Source organism: Canis lupus, chromosome 31 (genome assembly GCF_048164855.1).
Source record: "Canis lupus baileyi chromosome 31, mCanLup2.hap1, whole genome shotgun sequence".
NCBI classification, from domain to species: Eukaryota; Metazoa; Chordata; class Mammalia; order Carnivora; family Canidae; genus Canis; species Canis lupus.
Genome location: NC_132868.1, coordinates 18608630 through 18624004, shown reverse-complemented (window position 1 = coordinate 18624004; position 15375 = coordinate 18608630). Strand labels below are relative to the sequence as shown.

The following is a 15375-nucleotide window of genomic DNA, read 5'->3' as shown; positions in this document are numbered from 1 at the left end:
CGGCGGCGGCGGCGGCGGCGGCGGCGGCGGCGGCGCTCGGCGGGCCCAGCGGCTCAGCCTCGCTCGGCGGCCGGCCGCGGCGCCAGCTCCCTTGTTCTCCGGCCGCTCCCGGGTCCCAGCGCCGCCTGCCGCCGCCGCGGCCGCCGCTTCCGCTCCCCACTCGCCCCGCTCCGCTGGCGACGGCGACTCTTCCGGCGGCCGCGGCCCTCCCGGCTCTGCGCCGCGGCTCGGCCCGCTCCCCTCCCCCGCCCCCGCCCCCGCCCCCGGGCGGCCCCGCCCCGGCGCGAGCCCCGCCCCGCCCCCGGCCGCCGCCGAGCCGCGCTGGCCTCTCGGCAGATGGCCGGGGCCTCGCCGGGCCCCGCGGACGCCCCGCCCACCCGCCGGGCGCAGAGCTCGGCCGCCGCGCTGCGGCCCCCTGCCCGCGGGGAGCCTGGTGGCGGGCGCCCGGGCCCCCGGACCGCGGAGGGCGGCTCTCACCAGGAGGGCCGCCCTCTCGGACTCCTCAGGGCCTCGGCTCCGGACCCGAGGCGGAAGCGCTGTGCCCCAGCAGCCCGGGGTCACTTTGGTGGTGGTGGTGGTGGGGGGTGGCTCTGACCAGGTGTGGATGGGGGAAAGTGACCTTCACATGGTCCTTTTAGGGTCTGTTGGAAAACATAGCTGCTGTCACTGAGTCTTCCAAATTAAGTTCCTTGAGAATAGAACAGAATCGAGTTCTGATTCCCTCTAGCCTCACTGCAATTTCTAGGTGCAGAGCAGTCAGTGGCTTCATAAATGGACTGAGGCTAAATGAGCACAAGAATGAAAATGAGTGCATGACTGGGACGGTAAGTCTCAAACCAGAATTAGGTATAATCTATCCCTGATAGATCTCCTCACCTCTTAGCTATCTATCTGATATATCTATCTATTTACTTATTTAGATTTTATTTATTCATGACAGACACACAGAGAGGCACAGACACAGGCAGGGGGAGAAGCAGGCTCCGCACTGGGAGCCTGATGCAGGCAGGACTCTATCCCAGGACCCAGGATTCCTACGTGAGCGGAAGGCAGATGCTCAACCCCTGAGCCACCCAGGCATCCCACCTCTTAGCTTTTAATTCATTTAATAAGTGAGTGCCCACTAAGGTGCAAGGCATGCTGCAGGGGATAAAGTGAAGACAAGACAGATAAGGCTGACCTCAGTCTGGACTTTCACTCATCTGAAAGGAGACACACAAGCTTGAAATAAATAACTTCAGAGTGACAAACGCTATGAAAAAGATAAAATGGAGTGATGTGGTAGTAAAAAGGAGAAGAGAACCATGGGTGATTAGAGAAAGCCTCTTCCATTTGAGCGAAGGCATAAAATGGAAAAAGAGGAGCACCTGGGTGGCTAGGTCCCTTAACCAATCTACCTTTCAAGTCACGATCATGATCTCAGGGTCCTAGGATGGAGCCTCAAGGGCTCCCTGGTCAGCCGGGAGTCTACTTCTCTCTCTGAAATAAGTAAAATCTTAAAAAAAAAAAAAAAAAAAAAAAGGAAAAAAGCAGCTAGAAGAAGGTCTGGTGTGGGGGAAAAAGCATTCCAGGCAGAGGGCACAGCCAAGTATAAAGGCTCAAGGCAAGAATGAACTCTCAATCTGAAGAACAAGAAGGCCATTGTGACTATAGTGATAGTGGTAGAATGAGGCTGGAGAGGTAGGCTGGGACCAGACCACATAGGTCCTTTAAGGCCACAGGAACAAGTGTGGGCTCCTCCTCCTCCATTTTATACACTGTTGCCACATTAGCATTTTCAAAGTAAGTACCTCTTCCAGACTCTCCTGCTCAGAAACATCTCCACACTCCCCAGTGCTTTCCAAATATTTTTAGAACAATATTCAAAACTCTCCATAACCTAAACTACCTACCTCTACAGCTATTTTTTCATTATATCCTGGCTAAATTTTTTACTTCAGCAAATCAACCTATTTGCTAGCCTCTGCACATACCTTGTGTATTTTCATTTCATACCCTTCTCTTTACTTTTTTAATTAAATATATGTGCATATTAATAAAGTTCTTAACAGCAGTTCTCTGTTCCATTTTCCATACCATGCCAGTATATACATATTTTTAAGCCTCATACTATTTGTTGATTTATGCATTCTGGACATTGCATATTTATTTCCAAATTTGATTGATGGATTTATCTTTCTTCCACCTCCCCCTAACCTTTTAAAATAGTAAAATGATACTTTTGGTTAAGCGAATATAGTTTTTAGTATTGACATTTTGCCTATGAGTAAATGCTTCCTTTTTACAACTTTTTGTTTCTCCTGGCATTAATCATTGCTTTACTTCTGCTTTTTCTTTTTTTAAAAATTTTTAAAATTTATTTATGATAGTCACACACAGAGAGAGAGAGAGGCAGAGACATAGGCAGAGGGAGAAGCAGGCTCCATGCACCGGGAGCCCGACGTGGGATTGGATCCCGGGTCTCCAGGATCACGCCCTGGGCCAAAGGCAGCCACCAAACTGCTGCGCCACCCAGGGATCCCCCATACTTCTGCTTTTTCATATAGTATATCTACCATTAAGTCTTATAATCTAATAGTTTTCCATGCATATTTTGCTTACACAGCCAAATATATTCGATAATCCAACCATTTTCCCCCCTAGGGCCTTCCATTCTCTTGCTCTGGTCTGCACTATTGGCTGTCTCCGCCTATGCACAGCTGTCATCCTGGGACAGCATCCTCCTCAGAACTCCCTTTACCTCCACGATGTTGGATCCCTGTTTCCCGGATATTTTATTCATTTGCACACCTATGGTGGCTTACTTTGGAAGCACGGGAAAGAAAACCCCTTTCAAGAACTTGCAAATCTGAAAATGACTGCCAAGTAATTTTCCTTCAAAATTTTGAAGGTATCACTACATTGTCTTCCAGCATCCAGTGTTGCTATTAAGCAGTCAGTTTGATCTCTATTTTTCCTAACGTTTTGCACATAGCTTGTTTTTACTCTCTGGAAATCTTTAGTAAGTTCTCTTTATTCCTGGGGCTCTAAAATTTCATGGTGATGCATCTTGGTGCTCAATTACTATGCTAGGCACTTGGTGAGATCTTTCCATCTAGAAATTCAACAGTATTTCCTTGAATTATTTAATAACATCACTACCATTTTCCCTGTTCTTTTTACGACCCGTTAGATGTTGGACCTTCTAGATTGATCCTTATTTTTCTCCTTTACCATATATTCCCTCTTATTTTTAAAAAAATATTTTATTTATTCATGAGAGACACACAGAGAGAGGCAGACATAAGCAGAGGGAGAAGCAGGCTCTCTACTGGGAGCCCGATGTGGGACTTGATCTTAGGACCCCGGATCACAACCTGAGTGGAAGGCAGATGCTCAACCACTGAGCCAACCACGTGCCCCTCTCCCCCCTTATTTTTAAATAACTGCACTTTTGTGAGATTTTCGTATTATCTCCAACCTTCCTTCTATCCAATTGGATAGGTAAAATGTTCACAATTCAAAATTCAACGACATAAGGATGGATATAGTTTCCATCCTATTCAGTTGTCTAGTCCTCAAATTATCAGTAGGAAATAATTTATTTAAATTTCTAAAAGCCTTGTCATCTAGTCCTCCCTTTTCATAGAACTTTCTTCATAGATAAAATATCTTCCCTCTTTGAGTTTTGAGAATAATTATAGCTCCCCCCACCCTGAGGTTTTAAAAAAGCTCCCCATTTTCTCATTGTTTCCTTGATTTCAGTTTTGTTTTGGTCTTCACCTTTCATGTTGGAAGTTTCCTCAAATTTTTGATGGCCATTGGCAGTCTATTCACATTTATTTACTTATTTAAAATATATTTTTAAAATATTTATTTATTTATTTATTCAGAGAGAGAGAGAGAGACACACACACACACACACACAAACAGGCTCCATGCAGGAAGCCTGATGCGGGACTCTATTCCGCATTGAGATCCTCCGGAGATCACACCCCGGGCTGCAGGCGGCGCTAAACCGCTGTGCCACCGGGGCGGCCCAGTCTATTCACATTTAAGAGCGAGATACTAAGCAGCTAATTGGAAGCTCTGTCTTTGTTCAGGGCTTTTTTTTTTTTTTAATTAAAAAAATTTTTTAAAAGTAATCTCTCTACTCAAAGTGGGGCTTCAACTCACAACCCCAAGATCAAGAGTCCCAACTCCACCAACTGAGCCAGCCAGGTACCCCCGTGTACAGGGCTTATTAACTAACAGATTTCACTGTAGGGTAATCAAGTGGGGGTAAAGATGCCTTTTTGTTTTGAGGAAACAAAAAAATAAAAGTATTTAAAGGCTTTCTCCATTTTTCAGTTTGTTTTTGCCTCTGTTGATATTCAGAGCCCTCATATACTTAATCCCTCATTTCCAATCTAGCTGATAACCCCCATCCCCATGTCTGCTCTTGTCCAGAGGCTCTGAAATTTCATGGGGCTATTTCACTCATTCTACTAGGCTCATGAACTCTTGTCAGTCTGAAAACCCAATACCTTTGAGTTTAGGAAACCTTCATAAATATTTCTTTGATAATTTCTTCCCTATCATTTCTCCAGAGACTAATTCTCCCACTTCTTGCAGGAGAGTAGGGGGTAATCACCTGGCTAAATTAGATGAGGTAGACCTGGGAGACCTTCTCTCATATAGATCTCGGATTCCTCTCCACCCAATCCTGTTGTAAGCAACCAATCCTTATCTGCTCTGCTACACCTATTCTGGGTTTTAAAGAGCACATTGGGGGCAGCCCGGGTGGCTCAGCAGTTTAGCGTGCCTTCAGCCCAGGCCGTGATCCTGGAGACCCGGGATGGAGTCTCACATTAGGCTCCCTGCATGAAGGGAGATTCTTCTCCCTCTGCCTGTGTCTCTGCCTCACTCTCTCTCAAGAATAAAATCTTAAATAAATAAATAAATAAAAGGGCACATTGGGTTTGCTTCTTGTTAGTCACCTCAGCAGATAGAACCCATTTTATTCTGCTCTGTTAAGTCAACTTTGACTCTTTCATTTATTTTTCATTTCCCAAAATGTCAGTGTCTCTCAATCATTGGGATCACCTCTGGTTTTCCTTATTGAGTCATGAACTTTTTTTGAAGATTGCTTTACTAGCATTTGAATGGGCTTTTGGAAAAAGTAAAAAACCCCACATGTTTAGTGTACCATATTTATATGGAAATCCTTTGCTTGCTTTTAAAGTCCCCTTCTACCTCTACTTTTAGGCAACTCAGGTGTCATAATCCTGTAAGTCTCCTCAATTACTCCACTAGAAGGAATCTCTTCCTTCTAAAAAGTTCTATAGGCCACTTCTGATTTCTGCCACCCATTAGGTACAAATCAGAAGTGCCCTATAAGTTATTTGTATTTAATTGCTCCTAGTAGGCCATGCCAAAACCTTCATATCCCCTGTAGGTTCTAGGTCCTGTATCTGAAAAGCACAAACTGAGATTTACCGAATAAGAAAAGTAAATTAAGCCAAATCCTAAATTAGATGAGATAAAGAAATACTCTAGAAATACTTTAGAAATACTCAGTAATGCCCTTCACACCTGAATACATTTCAGTATCATTTTCCTTAGCTTACTCTTTTCTACCCAACTAAAATGAACAATGGCAACCATTTTATCTGTGATGTCAAGGAGGGCCACTTATTAACAGTAACATCTGCCATGGTTTAAGTGTCAATAGGATATGAGTTTTAGGACAAGAAAGCCAAGAAAGATGAGACAGAAAGGCAGGTCTCATGAGGTTAAAGGAGACTATACAGCACAGTGGTGAACTCCAGCATGGCTCAATCAACGACCAGTTATGGGACATCTCTGAACTTTAGGCTCCTCATCTGAAAATGGGGATAAGGCCTACCTCATCTACTGTGAAGGCTAACTAAACACATGAAAAGTATTTAGCAAAATTCTTACCATATGGTAAGCACTCTCTCAATATTAGGGGAAAGCCCATTTCATAGGATCTTCCTCTGTTCTTAGGATACCTATTGCTGGCTTGGCATTATATTTGCCTCTGGAGGCAATTTTTTTTCACTGTGACACTGAATATGTTGAAACAGAAAGAATTTTTGATCACGAGATTCAAGTCCTTAGCTTTACTCCTTTTAAGAATCTTGATACCTTAAGCAAATTTTCCTTATCTGAACATCCCAGCTTCCCTGGTAGTAGTACTGGATCAACTGGACAAAGCATGTGAGGGAGTGGCAGTTGGACCCTGTGAGGGAGTGTAACGGACTTTACATATGCTTGGATCATCATCCTCCGGCAGGAAAGTGTTGGGACTAGAACTCTCTATGGAAATAGCCTCAGGCACATCACTCCAGGACCACGGACTGTTCCACAGAGGCTGGAAAAGAATCTAGGCCTTTCATTCCCTATGAGCCACGGCAAAGGTCAATTAGCAAGGGACCACAGTACCACCTAGTGGCCGTAACACCCCACTTCTCCCTCTCCCCCAGGTGTTCGGGAAATGCTGCCAGGTTCAGAACTTTCTGGTCACCTACATCAAGAGCTGATCAGTCATAGTTGGAGAGAAACCAAATACATCCCCCTGTCTCTTTTTTAATATTAACAAATACAAGCAGCAGAAAGGGCCAGCTGCTCTCTGCTGTTCCCTGAGGGAAGGCCAGAGCACAAAATTGTTCCTCTAGACTTCCTCTAACTGCGGAGCCTGCCTTGCTCCTTTTTAGGCAGAGCTTTGTTCCAGCCCAACTTTCCTTTTCCCAAGTCCCCAGGCAGGATGGGAGGCACATGGTTGCTGGTGGTAGGACGAATACTGTAGTTCCAGCCTCTGCTCCTTTAAGCCTCAGCTTAGATGGCAGTCATTCATCCTTCGGCAACCAGAAGCCAGGAGGGCTATCAACTACACCAAGAGAAGCAGACAGTGCAACTTCAGTCATCTTCGGATGACTCCTCTTCTGCCTCTTTTAGCCACTGGATGAACCTCTGCAGCTGTAAGGAAGCAGAGTGGAAAGCTACTGAGGGAGGGGGATATAAGTAGCTTTAACAGCTACAGAGGCTGGAAAAGAATCTAGGCCTTTCATTCCCTATGAACCATGGGACCAGACAACTGCCTTGGTGACAGGAGGGCAGCCTGACTCACCTGTTGGTTCTTGCGCAACTGCCGGCCCTTGTCAGTCATATCCTTTTGGCTGAACCAACTCAGGATTGTTTCCTCAGCCAGGATCTCCAGCTGGTAGAAAGCCATGAGTACCTGCCGAAGGCCAGAAGAGATCTCAGGGACCTTGCAGAATCCAGCAAGATATAACAGAGGAAGAGGGGACAAGATCTTAGCACTTCTCTCTACCAGACTATCAGCTTCCTTTAAAACACCAAGCAGTTGCTCTTAAAACAAATAAAAATGAGCTTTTCATTCTGCAACTGGGACTGGTATAACCTCTGGAATTATTGTCGGGTCTCCAAGATAATCTCCAAAAGGCTGCCTTACTAGCCTGACTCCAAGCTGTATTATTGCAGCAATCAGCACAATAATAGGGGTGGATGGTGCTACTACTCAAATCCCATACTGGATTCATGTTAGCCTGTTTTGTGTCTCCGTGGAGGTAGCCAAGGCCTGTTTCAAAAGAAATCCAGGGCAATGGGGCTTGAGGTGGTATTCACCTTGGCCATGGAAGTACTAAGAGCTTCATGCTCCAGGAAGAAGTCCTCAATGGCTGCCAATGCTTCCAAATGATCAGCTGCACGCTTTATGTAGTTCCTAAAAACAGGGCTCCAGGCCTTAAGCAGCTATGGAAGAAAGGAGAAGGGAGCTGCAATATATTCCTGAGCATGCACCTACATCCGGATAGCAAAGAAAGTCAATATTGGAAATATGGGACTTTTAGGATATAGGAAAACAAGAGGGGAGATGATACAGGCCTGAGGAATCATGTCAGAGGGACTTGGGAGCTGCTGGAGGTCAAGGTTGGCAGAAAAAGAAAATATCTCCCAGGGAAAGTGAAAGGGAGTCAGATCCTACAGGCTGCCTCAAAATACCTATTACCAGCCTACAGGTTGATCTCATTCTGGGTCAAATCATTTCAGTCAGAGAATATAAAAGTCTAGGTCTATTCTGGGCATACCTTTGGGGTCTAGTAATGGTCTGAATCCTGGAGTTTCAAAGAGCACTCAGTATGAACCTAACTTGATTGCTCTGGACCAGCCAAGCCTGCTCTACTACCCAATCTGCATCCAGAGGCAAGGAGAAAGGAACCACAAGTAAAAAAATCCCACAATAAGACCTTCTACTCCCTATTTCCCTTAAAGTGAAACATGGCAAGGACATGGATTTGCCTCCAGCCAATCCCTTGTACTCAGCCCCAATCTTTGCTCACAGGAAGCAGCAGGGAACAGTAACGGTTTGGGTCCAGCAGGGAATCCATTTGTTGCAGGGGGAACTCCAGGACCACGCGGCTCAGTACCTGCATCACCTCCTTTAGGCTTATGTTGTAGGCATACCTGTGGGGAGATGGGGGTGGAGGGGTAACACCAGAGCCTTCACTGGCCATTTCAGCATGCTGTAGGACTATGACTTTGGTAGGACACTGGGGAAGAAGGCGGATGGAACAACATGCAAGGAGAAGGCTTTGGAAGAGAGAAGTCTGTGCTGAGGCCAGAACCTAATGCTCTCCTTGTTCCAAATGCTACTGGCTTTGTCCATTTGGGATGTTAAAGGAATTGGTTCTTATTTGGGAAAGAAACAGGAGAGAACCTCTACCTGCCTGGGATTACCCAGAGGAGAGAAGAGGGAGGGCTGCTCTTACTTGAGAGAGTTGATCTCTAGGACTAGATTGTCACAAGAAATGTTCTCCTCCTTGCCCCGCTGTAGTGTTCCCAGTACTTCATTCTGGAATACTAAAATCAAAGCAAGAATAAGTTCATGAACCAATATGTCACTCCAGAATGCTTTAAGTTCTCTAGTTCTGACTTTATACCAAACCCTTCTGGGAGAAACACAAGTCTTTGGCTAGTTGACCCAGACAGAGAATGAACTGAAGGTTTTTTCTTTTGTCCTAGCACACTGCTCCCCTGGCCCATCACCTTTGATGTCATCCATCTGTGGGGAGCCTGCTCGGCTGTCTAGTTCCTCAGAATCCATACTCTGCTCACTTTCAGTTTCACTCTCTTCTTCCATGTTGATCGTGAGTCCTGAGAACCCATATAGGTGAGAAAAAAGAAAAGTAAAGAAAGAGCTGTTGACAGAGAGCAACATATCTGCCCTGTCTGAATGAATAAAGTAATTAATAAGTAGTCACATTCTGAAGTATACACTTTTCTTCAAAATATTCGGACTTAGGGGCAGCCCGGGTGGCTCAGCTGTTTAGTGCTGCCTTCAGTCCAGGGCCTGATCCTGGAGACTTGGGATCCAGTCCCACGTCAGGCTCCCTGCATGGAGCCTGCTTCTCCCTCTGCCTGTGTCTTTGCCTCTCTCTCTCTCTCTCTCTCTCTCTGTCTCTCATGAATAAATAAATAAAAATCTTAAAAAAAAAAAAAATCGGACTTAGAGGCGGGAGGTTACAGGAATAAAGCCTAACTTACCCCATAGATTCTGATGTAGTTCCTCTTCCTCCTCTATGTTTAGGTCTTCAGCTTTCCAGAGGTAGCCCTGGCCAGCAGCTCCAACTTCTGCTGGATTATAACCTGGCAAAGGCATTGATCTTTAATGAACACACAAGAGAAACACAATCCCTCTAGGAGGAAACACTGGCTTTCTCATGGGACAGAGAGACACACAGATGCCCCACACCTGATTAGCCTCACACCTTTCAGCTTCACTTTCTCCTTTTCTTGGTTAGCCCCAGAATCATCACTGAACTGGCCATCATCCTCATCTTCCTCTGCATCTGGAGGGTGCAAAGAGATCACCGAGCCTTCAGGCAACGTGATGTCTGGGCCCACTACCACCTAGAGGATGCGAAAAGAGTGGGTGGCACAGCTCCATTAATGTGTTGGGGAAAGATACATCCTGATAATGAAAGCGACTATTTTTACTATGCTAACTCGAAGACAAATGAATCTGCTGAATTTGAACTCTCAATTCAGGTTGGATCATGGGTGGACATAAGGCCTCTCTGGCTCAATTTGGAGTCTTCATGCAGTACGGAGCAGGTCTCACCTGGGAAGTGAGGACACAGCGTGGCTTCAGTGTAACTTGTTCCTTGACTTCAGCATTGTCACAGAGCAGAGACTGATGAATCTGTGCTCCAGCAGCCACTTGGACACCCTGCCACAGGTAGGCCTGGTCCAGCACCACGTTATCACCTGGCTCAGGACAGGAAGTACTCCTGGTCACTCAGGGTTCCAGATCAGAGCCATTCCTGGAGGATGGGGCTAACTGGTAACAGCACAGCTCCCACCCAGCTGATACTCTATCTCCCAAACCATCAGAAACACCCTCTCCCTCTCTATATTCCAGCCTGAAAATAGAATAGTGCTTAGCAGGACCATCCTCCACAAGGTTTACAATAATCACTATATACCGGACTTAAGACTGTATACTGAACTTAAGAACCTAAGAACCTTCAAGATATCTAGGATCTCTTTCAGCTCAAAAACCTTATTAGAATCATATCTATGTCTAGAAGTAGAAGTAAAGCTCTCTAGCTCTTCTTATACATTTTAACTTATTTTTTTAAAGACTTATTTTTAAGTAATCTCTACATCCAACATGGAGCTTGAACTCACAACCCCTCTACCAACTGAGCCAGCCAGGCGCCCCTCTCCTTGTACATTTTTTAAAGGGACAGTTCCATTAGAAGTATCACATTCTTATAACCAAAGTCAGTTACCAAGAAGCCAACCAGACAGCTTTGATTGAATAAAAAGAACACTGGACTTAGAATACTTAGATTCAAGTCCTAGCACTGCCTCTCATTAGCTATGACCCTGAGGGAGACAACCTCTGAGCCTGTTTACTTGGCTATAAACTAGAGATAAATAAAACCTTGTGAAGATAAATGAAACAATGTATGCCAAAGCCCTTTGTAAACTACAGTGCACCAAACAGATATTATTATTGCATGTTAAGTATCCACTTGGTCCTGAATGTGAATAGGGTACTCTAGAATGTGAAGAGTCACCCAATAAGAGGCCCATAGGCCACAAATTTCACATCCCCATTCCTTCCTTTATTAAAGCAGACACTCTTATTCCTTATTCTCAGGGACTATCCTTCTGTGTCCTTATCTGGGGTCCCCTAGGTTCCTGCTCCCAGATCATCCTGACTTCCCCACCTGTGCTCACCAATGTGGCAGCCAGGGCCAATGACACTGTTGGTGATATAGCAATTGCTGCCAATGACAGTACCAGAGCCCAGAAGCACATTTTCCTCTAGGATGCTGCCATGGCCCAGGCTGACCTCAGGCCCTCGGTAAATGTTATGCCGGGAATGAGTGCAGCTCTGGGTTGTGCTGTCAGTGAAATTCGCCTCTGGAGTGAGAGGGTAGACCCATCGGCGGATGACATCAGCGCAAACTGCCGCATACATGTGCAGGTTGGTGACCCGGGCACCATATTCCTTAGTTGTCACGTGCATGTGGATCTGGTTCCCTAGAATCTGAATAGGGAGAAGGAAAGGGAGGTCACCGAAGCAAGTAAAAGAGGAAGAACACACTCAGGTACAACTCTTTTCTAAACTTAAGTTACCCTCTCCCCCTCAATGTCATAGCCAAATGGGCAAGATTTTTCTTTGGGTTTCATTCCCTCTCTCTTGCAGCTCTTTTCCCTCATCCTAAGGTTCAATAAAACACAAAAGGGGACCAAAAGTTATCAGCATGGGATAATACCACAGACCTCTTCTAAAGAGGCCTGGGAGCCTTTTCTTACCTCCTCATTCACTAACAGGCCTCGCACAAAGTCATCTCGAGTTTGGTAGTCAAAGTTGTCTGTAAAGAGTTGAGCCACCTGTGGGAGGACGTTTGGTGAGGCTAAGGTGAGTGCTATACTCTGGAAACAAAAATAAGTCCCTACAGATCTATCAGATCCTATGATGGTTGGACAAGGACCAGAATCCCAAAAAAGTTCCCAATAGGATACTGGAGTCAGGATGACAGTGACTTTTTACTGTGGAACTCAGAGTTCTACTCTTTGGATGTGCAGCCCTGGCCCTGAAAAGCTCACCTGAGGAGAGCAGATGCTGATGTGACAGTCCAGTAAATCATAGCGAATCTCTACTCCATCTCCACTGCCCTGGAACAAACTCTGTGGGGAAAAGGTATAGGACTTTATTCTTTTAAAGATTTTAAAAATTTATTTGAGAGGGAGAGCACAGGGTGAGGGGCAGAGGGAGAAGCAGGCTTCCCGCTAAGCAAGGAGGATCCAAGGACCCTGGGATCATGCCCTGAGCCGAAGGCAGATGCTTAACCGACTGAGTCACCCAGGTGCCCACCCAGGACTTTAACTTGTCTCTTGCTGAAGCCTGTCACTTTCCCACTTCAAGGACCCCAGATACCCACACACCAGAGGAAAAGAAAACCGTCGAAGGCCTTGGGTCTTCTGGAAATGGAGAACCCGGTTTGTGGTACTATCCACAGCCACTACCACATTATCCTCATGGCAACGAGTTGGGTGGCTAGGGGATGACTCTTTGAAGATCATTGTCATGACAGATACATTTTTTTCTAGCTTCCGCCTCAATCTATAAAGGATAGGAGGGAGAGAGCAGCAAAATAGCAGTCTTAGGGCTCTGCTGCTAGTCACAAACCCTTTGTCCCTACCATCTTCCCATCCTGACCTGTGTTCTTCCAGAGCTCTGGTAATATTGATGTTTGAGATGACATCCCCATACACCAGAAGGAAGTCAGAGCGCACCAAGGCCTTAGCATCAACATCACGGAGAACATCCCCCAGTGATCGATATAATTCTGACGTAATTATTCGAACCACATTGAGGGATGTAGGGCGGCACCACTTGGATTTCCTAAATGAAGGGGATGAGGGGAACGAGCAAATCAGGCATAAAGATCATGTAGTGCTTCCTTATTTTTCTCACCCATTCAACATTCACACGCCTTCTTTATAGCTTTTTTTGGGTTCCTGCCAGCATTTTCTACTTCAAAGAGATTTGTAAACTATAATTAATGGTTTCAGCATCCTGTGTCACCAGTATTGTTTTATGGGTTAGAGAAACATGGTTATTTCTTCTCCAAACCCTGACACCTGTTCCCTAACATGGATTTGCATTCAAAATCCTGCTGAGATTTAGAGTATACAAAATATCCTGGGAACACACTTTCCATGCCCCTTCTCTCCATCCAAAGTCCAAACCAAATTTAGGAACTGTCCAAAGGACATCAAGCTAATATTCTAGTCTTTTTTCCCTGAACTTCCATAAATCCTGATACGCACTCTTTTTCAAGAAGATTTCATCAAACATTTGTTAAATATTTATTATGTGCTTTATACTAAGCTAGGCACTGGGAATACAAATATGAGGAAGAGCTCAATATCTAGAAGCTCAGTGGAAAAAGAAAGATGTTAGTATTATAACTTCCATACTGGAGCCATTAAATAAAAGCAAAACCTATAGGACCAAACTTTATAAGTGAGATTCAGAAAAAATCCAAATATTATTCTCTAATCTTTGTTACAACTTTAGCTGCTCACCTTCTTCTTCTTCTTCTTTTTTTTTTTTTTAAAGATTTTATTTATTTATTCATGAGAGACAGAGAGAGAGAGAGAGAGAGGCAGAGACACAGGCAGAGGGAGAAGTAGGCTCCATGCAGGGAGCCCGATGTGGAACTCGATACTGGGACCCCAGGATCAGGCCCTGGGCTGTAGGTGGCACTAAACTGCTGAGCCACCAGGCTGCCCCAGCTGCTCACCTTCTGATAAGTGAAGAGAATATGATGGAATCCAAACAGACATATCTTTCCCCCTCACAATTGCCCCTTATTTAGCTACAACCATCCTAAGAAAACTGGAAAAAATGGCAAAACATGGAAAGAAAAATTGCAGAGCCTTACAGTAAGTGTTCCTTGATTTGAGCAGCTTTCCAGCAACAAAAGACAAAGGTTTCCTGTACACCCGTGGCAGTCAGAAATTCCAGAGTGTAGTCGATTAGTGCCACATTGGCCAGGGGCAAGAGGACCTGGAGGGGAGGAGAAGAAAAAAGTCTGAAGTCTTGAATTGACGAAGGCCCTCTGGATACTACTCTTTCCTCCTCTTAAGCACAATTTTCACTTCCCTACCAGTGTTTTACTTTATCTTCGCAAGTTAAAGTAATCAGGCCCCTGCTTTTGATGCTCATGGCATGAGAATCTAGTAAAGCATGGAATCTACTTGCTTAGCACAGGACATGGCTGCTACAGAACAGCAGGCCACCTCGGCGAAGGACAATGCTAAAAATCAATCATATCTCCAGAAACTTGAGCAGTGATAAAACCATTTTCTCCATAAAATTTCCTCCCTTGACCTCTTGCTAAGGGAAGTCAGAGGCTACCCACTCCAATCACTTGTCCCAAATGAACAACCATTATTAGGTGTTTTTGGGGAGGAGTGGGAGTTAGGATTTTTCACGAACCTAATCCAGCTCCCCGTCTGACTGAACTGGGGACTTCTGAGTGACCCAGCAATCCCTAAAACTAGCTCCGTCCAGCTCCCCCAGCATCTAGACAACACGGGGTCTGCTGGCAACCAACCACTAAACCTGTTCTGTCCTCCTTTTGACAGATGGCATCGGCTGTCATTAAAACCTGGAAAGAAAAAAAAAAAAAAGCACACCCATCGAGACTCAAGACAGCTGTTACTATGGGATCAGACTGTTAACCGGTCTGCTCTATTTTTAAGCATACGGCCTCCCTTTTGCAGGCAAAAGGAGGTGCTGTTCCCACTCACCCAAGGATCTCCTCTTCCACAGCATAATTAAAGGCATTACGGCCTCCCTCTGAGGCACTGCATCCCCGTGTGAAGGCTTCTCACAAGAGCTGCTTCTACATTTAGCCCTCTGCATGCCTTCCAAACCTGAGGTGGCCAGTGCTACGAGAGCCCATCCGCCAGAGCACTCCTCACTAGGCAGCCGAAAGAATAACCTGCTCTAGCCCCGCCACCTTCGGGCTCTCCGGCTGCTCCCGCGCGGCGCTCACCCGAGGCTGGTCCTTGGAGATGGGGAAGAAGCGGCGATTGAAGCCATCGGCCACCAGAACTGCTTGCAGGGGCGGCGGCGGTTCCTCCTCCGCCCCTTTGACTCCCCCACCGCCTCCGCCGCCGCCGCCTCCCGGCCCGGGGCCGCTGCGCTTGTTGGCCCGGCTAGCCACTGCAGCAGGCACGTTCGCCGCCATCTTCCCTCACGGCCGCCACTTCCGCACGGAAACTGACACCGCTCGCAGTAGGGGACAAAAAGGGCCCGGCTCTCGAAACGCGAAGGAGAAA

The 15375-nt window shown here is 46.0% G+C and overlaps 1 protein-coding gene across 1 annotated transcript; it reads right to left on the bottom strand.

Annotated features, from left to right (window-relative positions):
* Positions 1-6550: 6550 nt before the first annotated feature.
* EIF2B5 (eukaryotic translation initiation factor 2B subunit epsilon) lies at positions 6551-15346 on the bottom strand. The gene is made up of 16 exons (XM_072807599.1): positions 15090-15346; positions 13971-14095; positions 12740-12925; positions 12466-12643; positions 12127-12207; positions 11833-11910; positions 11251-11563; positions 10124-10269; positions 9771-9912; positions 9547-9648; positions 9049-9156; positions 8772-8862; positions 8343-8466; positions 7630-7755; positions 7112-7222; positions 6551-6960 (listed from the first exon to the last, which is right to left on the bottom strand). The coding sequence occupies exons 1-16, from the start codon at positions 15282-15284 to the stop codon at positions 6901-6903; spliced, it is 2166 nt and encodes a 721-aa protein (XP_072663700.1). The 5' UTR covers positions 15285-15346; the 3' UTR covers positions 6551-6900.
* Between the last annotated feature and the right edge of the window lie 29 nt (positions 15347-15375).

What these genes read in the sequence shown, in the direction of transcription:
- EIF2B5 (XM_072807599.1), bottom strand. Translation starts at nt 15,284, where the DNA reads ATGGCGGCGAACGTGCCTGCTGCAGTGGCTAGCCGGGCCAACAAGCGC. An exon ending in CAAATCAAGGAACACTTACT is followed by an intron (nt 12,926 to 13,970) that starts GTAAGGCTCTGC and finishes CCCTTCATTTAG; the next exon opens with GAAATCCAAGTGGTGCCGCC. An exon ending in GGAGAAAGTGAAGCTGAAAG is followed by an intron (nt 9,649 to 9,770) that starts GTGTGAGGCTAA and finishes TGCCTTTGCCAG; the next exon opens with GTTATAATCCAGCAGAAGTT.